The following is a 17,920-nucleotide window of genomic DNA, read 5'->3' as shown; positions in this document are numbered from 1 at the left end:
CTATTTAAAGAAGTTCTATTTGAAAAATTATACCAAACATAGCTTTAATTCCCAATAATTCTACTCAAAATACAACTAAACCAGTCTAGAAATTTTGAAAAGAGTTCTTCAAATTAAATAAACACTTTTGGTTATTTGATAAACTATATAAACATATACTCTACTAAATGAATAGATTTACAAAGAGGGCTTCTCCATTTATATGGAGAGATTAGAGTCAGATTGTCATATACAAATATGGGATAAGTTATACAACTAAAGATGGCAATCATCTATTTTCTAAATATGAAGAACATCAATTTTACTTGTAATCTATAAATTAGGGATGTTAAAAAAGTCTAAGCCTCCCACATGAGGGCCTCAACAAGGGCTTAAGAAAAAAGCTCGGGCCAAGCGTAAGCCCTCTATTTTTTTTTTTTTAAAAAATTATCAATTAAAATAATAAATTCAAATTTAAAAAAAAAAAGAGAAAGCTTAAATCCATAATTTATATATTAATAATTAATCAAAAAACTTAAAATTATAATACTAAACTTTTTTTTAAGTGTTAATTATTAAGAGAATACTTAAATTCGAGAATTAGTACTAAAAGATTAAATTTCTAAACTTTTATTTGCTTCATTTTTTTATTTATTATTTTAATTTCAAATATTTATTTTTTTAATTCATTGTTAATTATTAACTCATTTTAAGTTTATAACAATTTTAAAATTTTTTTTTTAAAAAATAAAAGCTCAAGTCCAGCCCAGCCCCATAGTAGGCCTAGCTCATGCCCAACCCTTGCACCACTACTCTTCAAGCCCATGCCCAAGCGCTTAATTTGTCAATCCTATTAAAAATCATTTTATGAAGTGATAGGACCACTTGTTTATAACACTTCTCAAATTACTAACAATTAGTCAGGGTGTACTCTGAACAACTGTACAATAAACCTTAATAAATTAATATTTAATAAATTGATAATTTTAATTAAATACTATTTTCCACTTGTCCCAACTTGAGATAAACATACTAAATTAATAATCGGATAAATTTACAAGATTGAACATTATAGAAAAATACTTGTGATTTCAATTTCATATGGGGCACACTAGGTAAATTAATAATATGTTTTAAATTTAATAAATTTTAAAATTAATCAGATTTCTATTTATGTCAAGTGCACATATTCATTTAGTATTTGTGAGTCGTGTAAAATACACTTGTGCAAGTGTTAACAATTCTATAACAAAATAAACAGAATTTTTGTTTTCTATTTATCGATTAAAGTACACATATTGATTTACTACTTATGTTTGATAGTTGATAGTTATTTAACAATTAATTATAATTACTATATATTATATAAATAAGAAACAAAAAGTAATTGAAATTGTGCAATACTTTTTTTAAAAAGTACAAATTTGAGTAATAAAGCGCTAATTTTGAGATGAAATGTTGAAATTGTGGCGTGGAATACAAGTTATCACTGAGAATTATTACAAGACCCAGAATTTCATCTTGATTTTCGGGGCGGCTTGCCACGTCATCCGATTGCGTCAGCGCCATTTCACCTGACATGCCACCTCATCAGCACATCATCAACACAATTCACAAGGTTATTGACGACGGCGGCAGTAAACAACGACCACTAGGTGCGGTCCATCTCGGTCCATTTCAGTCACCTAATAGCCACTCTCCCATTTCTAAGAAATTTCCGGATCCAGCAGGCCCATTTCCATATCTACAAATGCAATTCGATTTTTACAACCTGAAGTACCATCCATCTTCCTTCTCAAATCTTCCGAATTTACAACCAAATGACAACTCATCTCTTTCTTGAACGCGTTGTCAAATTGAAGCCACGTTCCCTTCACATTTTAACAATTTCATGGAAGCTCATTAAAAATTTAAAATTACCTACTAACGTATAACCGACTACTCAAGTTGTCAACTGCCAATTATTTTATAGTTGTATTTTTATCTCATTCTCTGTTCTGTATATAGAGAATGGTTGTTCATTTGAGAGAGAAATTGTGCAGATAATTGAAAAGGGGGAATTTAGATGAGGAAATTGTAGAGATGAGTAGATTTTATAAGCTCTTTATTGTTATTATTTTATTTACTTATGAACTAATTTTTTCCATTACGGTTAGGATGAATCTTATTAATAAAATAAATTTTTTAGTTATTAATTATTAACTCTTTGATTTTATGTTTTTCATAATTGATAAAATGCTCAACGTTACATCTTTGAAGCGAGAAGAATTACTTTTAGAAATTTCACATGATAAAATCTTGAGTAAACAATGAATTAATTTTTATATTATTGCTCTAACGTGGGGCATTTCATATATAATTAAATAGGATTTCATGGAATTAGTTGTGATGGATTCCGAAGCCATAGTATCTTATCTTGAGTGAACAATGGATTAATTTTTAGATTATTGCTCTAATTTAGGGCATTTAATATATAATTAAATAGGAATTCATGGAATTAATAGTGATGGATTCCAAAGTCATAGTATCTTATTACTCTTGGGTTTTCACATCATTTTTATTCACTTTCTTGTTTAGTTTAATGTTGTTTTCATCCTTGAAAAATATATTTGTTAACAAGGTTAGAATTAAATCAATATAGCCTTAGCTTAGTTCTCCAATTTTCATTAGGCAATCCATATTGGTTCGACCTCATTCTTCACAAATTTGTACTTCAATAAATTTGTGTGCTTATGATCAAATAAAATATTGGGTCTAAAACAATGTGTTATAGCTTTTGGGTCTGGACACAATTAATTTTTTAAGCACAACAACATACAATTATTCAAGTTTTAACAATCCTATTATAAAACAAATAAACTTTTAAAAAAAAATATTTTCCTAAAAAAGTAGAGAAACCAATTCTCAAATCAATTTTTTAACCCATGCGTCCCTTATAATTTGAACTCAGGTGGCCAGTCAAATAAAACTGATTGAAAGCCACTTGGTTTTGTAGAGCTTTGATTGATCTAAATCTCGTCAAATCAAAAACTCTACCTAAGACCTTGACTAAGAACAATACAAGTTGCACCAAACCAGAGCTTAATCTGAATCAACTCGAACTTTGAACAAAACAGATCTAAACATTCAAGAACAAGATTCTAGAATAAGAAAAAAAAAGAACTCAGAATCAAACACACACAAAGAAAACAAGAGATAATGTGGTTCAGTCTCTCAAGAGACCTACATCCAGTGGCGGACCCAGAAAAAATCATTTAAACCCCTTGTCTTTAGATTAATTCTATAAGAATAGAGTTTTTACTTTATTTTTATATAAGTCCTTAATTCAGTTGCTTTTATGTTTTCATCAAATTTCATAAAACAATAGAGTTTTTACTTTATTTTTAAATATATCCCTAATTCAATTATATTTTTTTATTAGTGGATTATTTTATAAAATGATTAAATTATATACTTATTGAATATAATGAAAACATTAGGGGTCTAAAATATTATTACTACTTTAATTTTTTTTTAATTTAAAAAAGTATGTCAATGTAATATAACATTGTCACTACATTGTCACTAGTATTAAAAATACTAAAAAGATATATAATAAAAATTATTAACAATTTCATACAATTTTTATGTGAATGTTGAGATTTTATTTATTAGTTACATTAACTAAGAGGATAAGTTAGAAAACAAAATTTGAGTGTTTTGATCTGATTTTTTAAAGTGAGTCAGAGTGCCTAGCAAAGAAATAATGGCGCACAAATACCTTTTTATTAGGTTAGAGTTTAGTTTATTATTGAAACTCTTGACAACTAATATTTTTATAATTTAAAAAGATGAATAAATTTTAATTGTTTAATTTATTTAAGCTTGGTAATTAAGTACTTTTCAAAAATAAAGTTCTATTTGCAATATTTTAATTGATTATAATTACATGCATTGATTTATTCAAACTTGAAATTCTTAATTGATTTATTAATTCTTATATAATTAGATGTTAATATATGTTGCAATGTTATATTCCATAATTAAAAAATAGTATTTTTATATTTAAATTATCTTTTGTTTCTAGTCTTTTTGTATACTTATTTTTATTTAAAGTACATATTTATAGGGTTTTTTATATCCCCTTATTTGATGTACTTTTTTTACTTATAAATGTTTATGTTCACTCTAAAATATAAAATTTTTAATTTAGCCCGGGGTAATATAAAGTTCTGAGTCCGCCCCTGCCTACATCCACGAGTGAATCCACCATAGTTGTTTCCATTGATTCATGAAGAAAATACAAATATTCTCAGAGAAGTTTACAGAGCACAAGGAGCACCTCTCTCTCAAGAACAACTCTTTAGAATACTCTCTGTTTCAATCACACAACTCGCTGGCAAAACTAGCTCTTTAAACTGCAGAGGAATAACAAACTCGAAACCCAGAATGTACAGCTTCGTTCCACGTGTCCAGGCCGTTAAATTCAACATATCGAACTTAAGCTACCACGTGACTAGCACGTGAGACTTAGTTAATATTGTTATGAACAAAACACAGAGCTTATCATCGTTTCACTTATGGAAATCACGAGTTTGCTCATGTGATTTCATAACGAAATTAACTCCTGCTTTAAACGTTGTCGTTTCCACTCTGCAAGTGTTTGTTACTTTACAGGTTTAAATAATAGATTCTGCTTAAATTTATGTGTTATAAACATGAAAACAATATAAAGATAGTTAATATTCATACACTATTTAAATAGAATCGATATTTACAAATCTATAATTAAAAAAAAAAGGTAAATAGGAAGATAGTTTAGTGAGCACCAGTGCATACCATATAGTGAGCACTTTGGACACAAAACAAAATTTAATGACTCTTTATAAGTAGTATTAAATTTGTTGATTAACCAAACTGTACCATGTTACACTCTCACTCACTAAAAGGTGAGCATTATCGTGCACTAAATTACTGTTTATAGTAAGCATTTAGTCATTGATCACATAAAGATAGTCAATAGGAAAAAGGATGGTGATTACATCCATGTTTTGGTGAAATAGTAATGAAAATCTCATTGTTTTCGTAAATGAGGACATAATTCACTTTTGAAAAACTATATCTAGATAGAATGTCGCCATAGTCATAAGGCATAATTATCTTAAAAATATGTGACAATTTATGAAAATAAGGGGTCTTTGCGACCATTTTATCAAACTAAAAGTATATCGTTATCCTTTCGCATAGTCAATATTGATATGTAAATAATACAAATACAATCACTATTGGCATGCCAATAATAAAAAATAGTAAATATTTACATGCCAATAACATAATACGGTGAATATATGTTTGTGTGTGCGTGTGTACGCGTGCCAAAGTTAAAAGAAAGTACATAACAACTAGATATATAAGTTAGTTAATATGTGAAGGTCAATACTCTTTTTCTAAGAAGGTTGAGAAAGGGCAAAGCCAAATTAATTTTTAGCCTTCTACCTCCTTCAAGATTCAAATTCGGGTGCTTGATATAGGACATAACATTTTTACCTTTCTAAGGCCATAAATTTAAGCTACAAGTATCCATTTTTTGCTTATTATAAACAGTTTCAAAATTTACTAAAAGATGATTGCAAGCGTTTACCATTATCTTGTAAAAGATCAACAGATCATCCATAAATCTCTTTTATGGGTTCAAAATTGCAGTTAGAAAACTTTTGCCTATTTTTCAAGATTCTTTCTGGATTTTTATCTTTTCTTAACAATCAAACTTGAGTGCATTTTTTCTTTATTTTAGTTATGCTAAAATAATTTAAGTTTACCTTTTTAGGTAATTTCGTGTGTCAGGATTTTAGTGTAGAAGGGTATAAAACCCTAGTTGTAAGATAGTTTATTATTATTATAAAAATTTTCTCTTTGAGAATTTGTATATTATATTTTGAAGCTTTCGTTTTGTGTCACTGGTCAATCAAAGAAAACTACTTGATAATCATTTGATCAAACCCCTAAGGATACATGCCAATAATAGAAAGGTACTAAAGGTCTTGCTAAGTTACATATAATGTATGTTACAACAAATCTAAATGTAGTTACCCATAACCTCCCACTTATTTCACATGCTACTATTCTCTTACATTGAGTGACTACTTTTGGATTGTTGAGTTGCTAGGTGGGAGTCTTGCTAAGAACATTTACCTCTCAAGAATATAATATAATATTAGAGACATATAATACTTAAAAATTAATACTTAAACATCTAATACTTAATGATGGCAATCCCTAAATTACTATTTATCTTAATTCAAAATCTTTCAGAAATCCATTTTATTGGTGATTTTAATTTTAATTCTTAAATATATGTTGTCAATGAACGTCTCAATAGATGATGGCTAATTAATTAAAGGAAAATGATAAACGAACTCAAAGAAGACAACGGAAGACAGAAACGCAACGTTCAATTGCCGTTTCACGCATTGAGTTCTGCTTCTTTTATCTTGCGTGGGCCCATAAGAAATAATAAAATGAATAATTTATTTTTGGAAAGCAGGTCATTTCTCCCCATCCCTAGCCACTCATTTTCCTTAGTTTACTCCCCCTCAATTTGCTTTGTTACCGAACGACAACCGCTTCTTGTTCTCGCCCAGCCCCTTTTTCTTTTTTTTCTTGCCCAGCCCAATTTGCTTCGTTACCGGACGACATCCGATTCTTGTTACCGAACGTCGATCGCTTCTTGTTCTTGCCCAACCTAGATCTACAACGGACACGATCGACTCTTCTTCATCTACGACGTCGCTGCTTTGGTGGAATGATCTTGTTGTGGCTCTTCAGGCTTCTAAAAGACTTCTAGCTGTTGCTTGCTGCTGCAATTCTAGTGACCATTCGTAAGCATTTTTTTTTTATCTTGTGGCTGATGAAATTTTGAGACTTCTAGCTATTGCTTACTGCTGCAGTTCTAGTGACCCATCGGTAAGCATTTCTTTTTATTTTTTTTAATTTTATCTTGTGGATGATGAAATTTTGAGACTTCTAGTTGAAGAGTCCATTTATGCTCTCTTTGATGGTCACAAATTACCTTTAATTAATTATACCATCAAAATATTCTGGTCCTTGCAACTTGAGATAATTTGCATGTTCAATTCAAGCTTATTTCAATTCTCAGTGCTACCGATTGACAGTTTGAGATCATGATAAATTAGTTAATAAATTTGGGGTAGTTCAGAAATAATAATGAGCTGACCAAACCAAGGTAGTTGAAATTAATTTAAAAAGAAAATGAACAACATAGGGGATTTAAGTTTGGAGTTTAGGCAGTGGTACATATATTTTCTAATAGTACTTTCTGTTGAGTAGAATTGCGGGTTGGTAGATAGAAGATGGATTTGCTCGCACGCAGATACAGAAGCAGTGGAGGCCATATTTGATTAATTATATAATTAATCAGTTAAATTGGATCGTAGTTGTTTGAAATCATTAATTAGATATGTTCGAACCACCGACAAATAACTAAATGTAGTATGGTGAATCTAACATATAGAACAGGATATATATTTGTGTGTGTGAATGTGCACACAAATTAATATACAATATATTGAGAGTTGAAGACTAATCACTTTTTTCTGGAAAAAAAAATCATATTAGAGTACTTTGGGAAGAACATAATAATCAGTTCAATTTCAATCCTAAGTTACGTGACTTATTACATTTATTTTGATTGACTGTTTGAAGCCATTGTTAGATAAAAATTTGGTTATAATAGAGATGGCCGACTGAAAGTCCATAAGATCAATGTAAGTGCAGGGCATGGAAATCAACAAAGTCCATAAAAATTTCATAGTCTTACTTCCCTGTATTGCATATCAATATATATTATCATTAGGAGTTTCTTAGCATAAATGTCTAGAATATTTATTTGTGATAATATTTGATCTGAATTTTTCCAATGTAGAATTCAAATGCCTACTCAAAGCTGTTATGTTGTTTTTAAAGGACGAAAGTCGGGCATATACAATTCTTGGCCTGAATGCCAGATGCAAGTAAATGGATTTAAATGGAATTTTTATCAATCTTATAAATCTTTGTTGGATGCTGAAATAGCCTACAATGATTACAAAAAAAGGCATGAGACATCCAATATGTTAGAAATTACAAAATTTATTATGGAAACACTCGAAAAGGGGGTGCAAACTGAAGTGCTTACATGCGACAAAGCTGTTCAAACTGATAAAGGCAGAAATGATTGTATTATTCTGCCTATATTATCCATTGTATGTTCTATTTTAGGGATAATCGTTGCTATATGTATTTTGCATAAATGAAATTGTACCCTGTGTTATGTATAAATTTAAATAATTTAAATAAAATGATTGTTGTTTATGAATTGTAATGTTAAACTGTAAGAATGAATAACATTTTCCTCTAGACCCTATGCATGTTTAGAGATATTATGTGTATCAAAAGAAACAATAATAATGCAACGATACACAAGTCGCTAAATCTAACATATATCATTGATCCATCACTACAATTACAAATATTTAAAGTCAAATCTAACATAATTTTAAAATTTTAAAGTTCAATTTAACACAAAACATTATTCCATCACTACAATTTCAAACATTTAAAGTCAAATCTAACATAATTTTAAAAATTTAAAGTTCAATTTAACACAACATTATTTCATCACTACAATTTAAAGCCAAAATACAAGTCAAGTATCATGATTGTTATCTTCATTACGCTGCTGCTGCTGTAGTAACTGTTGGAAATTCTCAGTTTGAGATCCTTGATAAGTCATCGAAGGAGAAGAATAATGCAACTGCGAAGTATACGGTGGGACTGGTTGCTATAATACATAAAAATAACCATCATATTACATTACAGAAATATTAAAATATATGTATTCATTAACGACTTATAAACAACAACTTACTGTGTGTCAATTATAAGGAAATGACTGATAAATATTGCTTCCACCGAATTGGGATTGGTACATAGGTACCTAATCAAATAATAAAATATATGTAAAATTCATATAAAAATCTTAAAACTAAAATTTAAATAATTTAATTCTTACATTATAATAGCCCATAGTGCCGCATTGGTTGAGATTTTCGTAAATAGTACTTCCTTCTTGTAGCGTCTACATATGTGCAATCTTATACTTAATTACATATCCTCGAAATAAAAAAAAATTAAAAGAAAAAATTCACAAAATTTACCGTGGCTATGTTGCTCCCTTGTGTGGAGATTTCATTAGGCACATGATAAAATGATGGGGCATTTTCTTGTAAATCCTATAAGATTATTAAAGATAATTTAACTAAGACCAAATTAATTAGAAAATAGATCTTTGTTTTTAATCATACCTTATTTTTTTGTGAGAACTTGTTCTTTTGAACAGATTTCTTACGAATCGAAGATTCTTTCCTTATGCAAGGTGGACGACCTTTACGACGTGTCACTACTGGATCATTCAGTGCAAGTTGAACATTGTTGCTGCTACAACTTAGTTCGCCAATAATAGATTCTTTCCACACTCTCACTATTAATTTGTTTGTTGCTGCTACAACTTGCTCCACCAGTATTAGTTTTTCCCACATTTTCACAGCGAATTTGCTTGGGCAGATCCTTTATTGCTTTCTCAATCCAATCCAACATCGTTTTATAGATATTTTCATCATCAGAGGCTATGTCTGCAACGTCACTGAAAGCGTTACACATTTTTTCATATCTTTCTTGCTGAATGGTCAAATTCTGCACACCATAACAAACTTTCAGCTTACTATAGCATCTCCTCACATCTTTCCTCCACCTTGATAAAATGTATCTTTCTGGAAGTAATTCAACTGAGTTACGTATCAGCACTGCAAGGGCATGCCTGCAAAGAATCCCCCTAAACTGGAATTTTGAACATATACAATTAACTTGACACTCAGCTTCTTCAAAAACAACCTCAAAGAAGCCTCTCTGACCTTGCCCAAATGATTCAATTATTTGATATATTAATCCCACAGAATCCGAGATATCACAATACATCAGAGCAGTCAATTCTTCTTGAAATTCTTTAAACTTGGAAATGGTGTACACCTCTTCAACTTGCCTTTTCATCTCATATCTTGATACACATGGTGTCCTTTTATTGAAACACTTGGCATCTGCTTGCCATTCTAATTCAGTTTTCCTCCTCAATGCATTTTCATATTGCTTTACAAACTGTTTCAGATTTGTTTTTGAGTTAACAAACCCATAAAAAAATGCATTCATACTCTCACTTCGCTGAGTTGTTGACATTTCTGCCCAAAAATAGCCTTTTAAATAGCATGGGACCCAACGATGCCTCTCCTCGTACAAACCATTTAACCAATCATTATCCCATAAATCATATTCTGTAATCATGCAATGCCAAGCTTCCTCAAACGCATCAGAACTCAGTGAATTATAAACAGCAGAAAGTAGGGAGGATATAATACCTTCACGTTCTTTAAAAGCCCCTAACTTCTCAGGCACCTTTTTCATTATGTGCCATAAACACCATCGATGCCTAGTAGTAGGAAAAACGTTTTCAATTGCCTTTTGCATTGCCCTGTCTTGATCTGTATGATACTAAGGGAGGAGAATCAGACATGCATGATAGTCACGCCTCAAATAACCACGTAAATGTCTCTGTATCCTCGCATGAAATCAATCCGCATCCCAACAAAATAGATTGTCCATGGTAATTAACTCCAACAAAGGGTGCGAATGGCATGTCATATTTGTTGGTCATATATGTAATGTCAAATGTGATGACATCTCCAAAATATTTGTAAGCTACCCTACTCCTTGAATTTGCCCAAAACACATTCTTTAATCGATCCTCTGCATCCAAATCAATGCTAAAAAAAAATCCATTACATTCTACTTACTTTTTCTGGAAGTACTTTAAAAGCGTCATAACATCTCCTTCCTCAAGCTGTAATCGCCTTGTTTTGTCAACAAAATTTCTACAATCTTTTTCTAAGAATGACACATTTTCATACCCACTAGCTCCAACAACAATAGAATTAAAATTTTGGGCAATTCTAATTCCTGCACAATCATTCATTTCAATTCGCTTTTTAGTGCTAGCACTGATTCTGCAATTGCATTGGAAATACCTAGCTTTGTCTGGACTCAATCCATGGTTGTGTTGAAGATTTAAAGTTTGAAGAACCCATTTTCCATCTTCATTTAGACAACCTCCAATTTTTACATCACAACCATTTTTCACATTCGGTTTCGACTTCAATGCATTAGCAGATTTACTTTCTGACTTGCCGCTACGTCCACATGCAAATGTCACCTATTTTACAATTCCATCGATCTCCTTCTTAGTACTTCAAACCTTCACAGGAAACCCCTCTTGTTTACCATAAGCTTTGTAAAATGCAAACATTTCTTCATGATTATCAAATAACATTCTAAGAGCTGGCTCACATTTGTTCGGTTCCACAATTTCATCTACATTGTTAGCTCTTGTTTCTTGCAACTCTTCAAATGCATGCTCATTTTCCAAATACTCCATTTCTACAAAATAATTAACATTTGTATTAAGAAACTTATATAACATTTTTGTCCAGTAACGAAAATTCCTAACAAATTAAATATATAAAACACATCCACAAATTTTTATAATTTATTCCAGTATCTTCAGCAATTTAAATTAAAAAAATCCTAACAATTTAAATATATAAAACACATCCATAAATTTTTATAATTTATTCCATTATCTTCGGCAATTTAAATTAAAAAAAATCCTAACAATTTAAATATATAAAACACATCCACAAATTTTTATAATTTATTCCATTATTTTCAGCAATTTAAATTAAAAAAAATCCTAACATATATAAAACACATTCAGAAATTGTTATAATTTATTCCATTATTTACAGCCATTTAAATTAAGAAAAATCCTAACATATATAAAACACATTAAAAAATTGTTATAATTTATTGCATTATTTCCAGCCATTTAAATTTAAAAAATCCTAACATATATAAAACACATTAAAAAATTGTTATAATTTATTCCATTATTTCTAGCCATTTAAATTTAAAAAAATCATAACAATTCATAACAATTTAAATATATAAAAAGCAAAAATCTATGAATTTTTACAATTTAAATTAAATATTCTAACCATTTAAATATATAGAACACAACAAAAATTTTATTTGAATGTAATGAGAGTCACCAACTTACCAATTAATCAGTATCAATTTTATCAAAGCCTCTGTTTGCAGATCCAAATCTAACTTCTTCCTTGTAATAAGCGAGATGCAGAGAGGGAACTGATTTTTCTTGTTAAATGCATATGGCTCACGTTGAGTAAATGAGAGGTGAGAGATGGAGAGAGAGGGGACAACAAGAAAAATTAATTGTAAAAAAGTCATCTCTTTTTGTTACTTTTGTGGCTTTCTTTCGATTATTTTATTTTTTAAATGAAAAAAGTAATAGACAAAAGATGGTGAATGGAGTTGAAAGCAACAGACAAAGGGACCTACGTTTCTGTCGTCCCTTTGTCGTCGCAGAGTTCAAATAGCAGAACTCTTAATTAAAACAAAATAAAGCAAAAATAAATTGAGGGGGACCTATTGTGCCTTACCTTATAAATAGACAGGAGCTACAACAAAAAATATATATACACACACATTCACATACACGTATTTATGTATATATATCTATATCTATATACCTATATATATAAAATTAAACTCTTGTTTGCTTTTAAAAATATTTTACCACCCGTATTAGATATCTATAAGGTAAAATAATTGATATTTTAAGAATTGCTATAGCTCCTTCTGTATATTAGCATTCTATTTATGAATTATTTAGTGTTATTGGACTTCATTTTATCAGAGATGCTAGTTCTTCCAAATTATTAGATAAAGAGTGTTCTGTTATTTATTTGGAAACTCTAGAAAATCTTGAAGCTTTGATAACCTGTATATTTTTTATCGAATAATTTTGATTAGACGATGTGAATCATGTGGTATTGAAGAGAATTAATGTGGTTCAAGCGGTTGCATTATTTTTTTTCTTGAAAATAGATGGGTGAGAAAGCCCAAAATTTTTTTTTAAAAAAATTCTTCCATCCTCTAGAATTCAAATTTAGTTAGTTAAATATTTAAAATTGCTAGAAAAAATCATTGCCAAACCACTGGGAGCATAGCCTGAATTTTATATAAATCATGGAGTCAATAATTAACTACTTAGGGATGACAAAATTCTCCATGGGTTTGAGACCGCATCTCAAATGGAATAAATTTTAGATAATTTTTGGAGAATGTGAGAAAAATAATCTCTAAATTCTTAATGGGGTGAGATTTGGTTTTATAATTATCACCCCCACACCCACCTCAATCCTCATTATATATAAGTATTTTTAAATTTTTTAAATTTTTTTTACTTGATATAAATATACTATAACTAAAAGAAAACCCTCCAATATAATTCTTATTCAACCTTAAAACATTGTTATATTTTCTTTCTCTCTTAAGGTGGTGCTGGCTTTAAATATTTTTAATTTTAATATCATTTCAAGATATTGTTTCAAATTTTTAAAGATTTTTAAAAATAATTTATAAATGATAATGATTTTAATTAATTCTTTAATTTTTAATTTATTGAAATTATATATTTACACTTCTATAAAATAAATAAATGAAAAATATGATGGGAATAAGAAAATTATTCCTTATATGGAAATTTCCTATCTTCTCCCATTAAATTGACAGGGGAATAAGATGGGGGAATAAAGGTATAGTTTTTAATAGGATGGAAATAGGAAAGCCATTCGTAGCATGACCAGAATTTTTTATAGATCATGTGGTCAACAATGACTACCCAAAAATTCCACTCATTAGTCAATTCACAAATTTTAGGCTTTTCTATAATTTAAAAAAAATTAAAAAAAAATAATTTTGTCCCCACCACGTCACATGAAACGACGCCATTTCTTCCACGGCACTTTCACTATTATAAATACCGAACTCAAAATTCGAAAGTCGTGGCCCTCATCGTTAAGTCTCTTTGTTGCCTTGTTTTTGCTTTGCCCCTGGAAAAAACACGCTCCAAAAGAACAGAAAAATGGAAAATTATGGGCGGAGCAAAAATGGCGCGGAAGCGCAAACAGTCCTCAATTGCATCGATCTCTCGAGCCCAGACATTCAACAATCCGTTTCTCTTTTGAAACAGGTTCTTTTCACTTCAATCAACAACCAAAAACAAAAACAAAAATCGTTAATTGTTATGCTTCATTTAATTCGTTTGTGATTTTCTATTTATGTTACTTTGACACGTGGCATGATGTGAGTAACTGATTGGTTCAGGCATGCTTAGACTGTGGCTTCTTCTATGTAGTAAACCATGGGATAAGTCAAGAATTCATGGAGGAGGTTTTTAGTCAGAGCAAGAGGTTTTTTAAGATGCCGTTAAATGAGAAAATGAAGGTTTTAAGGAACGAAAAGCACAGAGGTTACACTCCTGTTCTTGATGAGCTTCTTGATCCTGATACTCAAGTTCGCGGTTAGTTGTTTTTATTTAATTTTTTTTTTCCCTTCCAATTGGCCTTATAAAGTTTGCTTCGTTGTAAGTAAAAAAGGTTCTGATTGTTTTGTTGGTGTGCTTATTTAGGAGATTACAAGGAGGGTTATTATATAGGCGTTGAAGTACCTGAAGGTGACCCTGAATCTGAGAAGCCATTTTATGGCCCAAATGTTTGGCCTGCACCGGGTGAGTAACTAAATTTACTGACTTAACATGAAATCAAAAGAATAATAATAATAACAATAACAATAATAAATGATGAATTAGATTATTCTGGTATGCTAAATATTTTAATTTTAGTTAATTAATTTATTTATATATTTATTTTGGCTGCCTTTTAGACTGTTTGCCTGGTTGGAGGGAGACAATGGAGAGGTTTCATCGAGAAGCATTGTAAGTCGTTGCAGCCATACCACTTGTAGAATGAAATACTGTTTTGTGATTCAGTTAGTTTTGATTAGGTTATTACTTGGGAAGTTCATTGATTTTTCTATTTAATTTTCTTCGAGAAGATGTGGTCCTCAGGATGGTTCAAATAATAAAAGATGTCTACCATATTTCTCTGTCTCTGTTTTCATATTTTTCAAGTCTGTCTGATCTATTTTGTGTCTGCTCCCAGAGAGGTGGCAAAAGCAGTTGCGAGAATAATAGCGCTCGCACTTGATTTGGATGCTGATTTCTTTGACAAGCCAGAAATGCTTGGCCAAGCTATTGCAACATTGCGGCTACTACACTACGAAGGTGACATTCTAAGTTAAAGGTCAAGGAACGCTGCTGTGTGAACCTGCCACAGTTGCACAACTAACATAACTCAAATATTGTCATCTTTAATTAGGTCAAATTTCTGATCCTTCAAAGGGAATGTACGGTGCTGGGGCGCATTCAGACTATGGTTTGATCACCCTCTTGGCAACAGATGAAGTTGCAGGTCTTCAAGTATGAACAATGCTCTGCATGGTACCGTATTTCTTATTGGTCTGTTATGTTATCAGTTAGTGAAATTTTGGAACTTACTGCAGATATGCAAGGATAGAGATGCTAAACCTCAATTATGGGAGGATGTTGCACCAATGAAGGGGTAAGTGTGCTATCATTTCCAGCTTTGTTGTATCGTGTTGTTTGTTATCTCAAGTATGTGTGGTGTGCGCATGTGCAAGCATTGCATTTGTCGTGGAAAACAAGCAATTCCATAATATGATCTTTTCTTCATTTAGCAAGCTTGCATTATTTAGTTGAATACTGTCTGGAAAAGTTGGGACACTTTTCCTGTTCTAGTATTTTTCTGATCTAGTATTTTTCCTGTTCATTTTCTGTGAGCCATCTTCAGATTGTTCGTAATAGTGAGTGTGGACATTGAAGCTGTTCATAATTTCCAATTTTCCATTTTAATACATTGTGAAATCGTATTGAAATGCAAAGTGTTAAGAATTCTAGATTACAGTATCGTGGTGACGGATTTGGTGAAGGACTTTGTGATTCATATGATTTGTTAATGGTTTATCTTTTCAGAGCATTTATTGTGAATCTTGGTGACATGTTGGAGCGCTGGAGCAACTGTATTTTCAAGTAATGTACAACCCTTAATATTCAAAATTGATTCCTATATTTATAGTAGCTTTACTTAAACTTATGGGGATTGGGGACTATTTCTAAGCTCTAACAGCCATTGAGTAATGAACATTTTTGCTTTGTGTTTGTTCGCAGGTCCACGTTACACAGAGTGTTAGGGACAGGAAGAGAGAGATATTCTGTAAGGCTCCATTTCTTTTTCTTTATTTCTCCCAGATTATTAGGCCACTTAAAAAAATTTTAGATATTCTACAATTTCTAAGTAAAGCATATTGAAATAGCTTTATATCATGCTGTTTTGCTGATTAAGTTTATTTGTTGTTTATTATTTTATTTCGTATATGAACATTTTACACTGTCCTTCTGGGCACTCCATGCACCTTGACTACGTGGAGGTTATATTTTGTAATAGCCGGTTGAAAGCTTCTTTGTTCCAAATTCTAACAAACGATCCCATAATTTCGTATTTAATGATAGAATTAAGTGTACTACCAGAAACGTTTATCAGGTTTCTTAAATCTTAAAGTAAGTAATGAGAATAATGGAAAATTTCATTTAAGAATCATTTTGATTGCTTCAATTTGCTGTAAAAGTGTAGGATACTGATTGTTAATTTAGAGGGTTTATAACTTATTATTGGCATCTTCCAGACCTGCAGCCATTACTCATTTCACGATACTTGCATGTCTATTTTCTAAATATGCTTCTTTAATCTAATTAGAATGTTGAATTTTGCTGCCTTTTGAAAATACCTTTTGAGAAAATTGTCTTTTGTTCTTTCTTTCTTATGACAGATTGCATTCTTTGTGGAACCTAGCCACGATTGTCTTGTTGAGTGTTTACCAACTTGCAAGTCAGATAAAAATCCTCCGAAGTAAGTTGTGATGCCAAAATATTTTGATAGAACTTACAAAGTTCAATTTGATCCCTTTCTCACTGTTATTGATACCTTTTTTAACTGCGTCAAATATTATTTGACGGGTCTTGATAACTTTCTTTTGAGCATCTGCATCATTTTTGTTACCAAGCTGAACATCTATGTTTGCAACTTTCTATTGCTTTCACTAAACCTATGCCCTTTGCCAGGTTTCCTCCAATCAAGTGCGAAACATACTTGTCACAGCGCTATAAGGATACCCATGCTGATCTAAATATGTACAATAAACAGCAAACTTGAATTGCCATAGAATTGGGATATATGTATTGACCCCAAAAAAAAAAAAATAGTACAAAGGTTCTTTTACCTGCAAGTTCGATCGCATTATAGTCAAGACGTTAGTGGGCAAGTGTGCAAATAGCAACCAACACAGGAGGCCTATTTCATATTTGCTGACGCTGACTTGGGGGAAGCCAATGTAATGCTGTTAGTTATTTATTATAAACTCAGAAATGGAGAATAAAAGATGAGCCAAGGCTTTACTTTTATCGGAGCGTGTGGGTTCATTTGTTAACCGATTTTGAGTCATTTTTGTTTCTTTGGAAAGCTTGTTCAGTTTCCGAGTGATAAGATAACAATAAAGCCGCTGGTTTTTAATTCTATAGTTTTAGTCTTGTGCTGTTCTATTTGACCATTTAGCTTTCAATTCAATCTTGCTGTGTGTCTGATTGAAGTCCTGATCTGATCAAGAAACCAAATCCTTCAATTTTGAAGGCCTGATAATCAATCAAACCCTAAAAACTTAATTATCATTCCTAATTACATATCCAACACTAGAGCATCTTCCATCATTCTAGTTACTGAAGATTTACAAGGGATGTAGAAATACAAAGTTTGTTACTTTTAAAGTGCAACCGGTTTTTTTTTTCCTTTATTATTTATTTAAA

At 30.8% G+C, this 17,920-nt stretch overlaps 2 protein-coding genes across 3 annotated transcripts; one reads left to right on the top strand and one right to left on the bottom strand.

Annotated features, from left to right (window-relative positions):
• Window positions 1-9,453: 9,453 nt before the first annotated feature.
• Window positions 9,454-10,533, bottom strand: LOC112095598 (protein FAR1-RELATED SEQUENCE 5-like). Its single transcript, XM_024177707.1, has one exon. It carries the CDS (start codon window positions 10,531-10,533, stop codon window positions 9,454-9,456), a length of 1,080 nt encoding a protein of 359 aa, XP_024033475.1.
• Window positions 10,534-13,994: 3,461 nt separating this feature from the next.
• On the top strand, window positions 13,995-17,647 carry LOC18055433 (2-oxoglutarate-Fe(II) type oxidoreductase). Of its 2 annotated transcripts, none has more exons than XM_006451213.2 (11): window positions 13,995-14,176; window positions 14,311-14,506; window positions 14,615-14,713; window positions 14,869-14,920; window positions 15,147-15,268; window positions 15,363-15,463; window positions 15,547-15,605; window positions 16,037-16,093; window positions 16,232-16,277; window positions 16,891-16,970; window positions 17,183-17,647. In XM_006451213.2, the coding sequence occupies exons 1-11, from the start codon at window positions 14,069-14,071 to the stop codon at window positions 17,271-17,273; spliced, it is 1,011 nt and encodes a 336-aa protein (XP_006451276.1). In that variant the 5' UTR covers window positions 13,995-14,068; the 3' UTR covers window positions 17,274-17,647. The 2 variants fall into 2 exon arrangements, with proteins under 2 accessions (XP_006451276.1, XP_024034138.1); XM_024178370.1 differs by having other exon boundaries at window positions 14,092-14,176; window positions 14,342-14,506.
• The last annotated feature ends 273 nt before the right edge of the window (window positions 17,648-17,920 follow it).

The sequence above is a fragment of the Citrus clementina genome, unplaced genomic scaffold (genome assembly GCF_000493195.1).
Source record: "Citrus clementina cultivar Clemenules unplaced genomic scaffold, Citrus_clementina_v1.0 scaffold_1, whole genome shotgun sequence".
Taxonomy (NCBI): Eukaryota; Viridiplantae; Streptophyta; class Magnoliopsida; order Sapindales; family Rutaceae; genus Citrus; species Citrus x clementina.
This window is presented reverse-complemented; position numbering and strand designations above follow the sequence as displayed.

Bases quoted from the DNA above. Each gene is read 5' to 3' on its own strand.
- LOC112095598 (XM_024177707.1), bottom strand. From the start codon at position 10,533: ATGCAAAAGGCAATTGAAAACGTTTTTCCTACTACTAGGCATCGATGG.
- LOC18055433 (XM_006451213.2), top strand. From the start codon at position 14,069: ATGGAAAATTATGGGCGGAGCAAAAATGGCGCGGAAGCGCAAACAGTC. The intron at 16,094-16,231 runs GTAATGTACAAC...GTTTGTTCGCAG, and splicing joins TGGAGCAACTGTATTTTCAA to GTCCACGTTACACAGAGTGT. The intron at 16,278-16,890 runs GTAAGGCTCCAT...TTCTTATGACAG, and splicing joins CAGGAAGAGAGAGATATTCT to ATTGCATTCTTTGTGGAACC.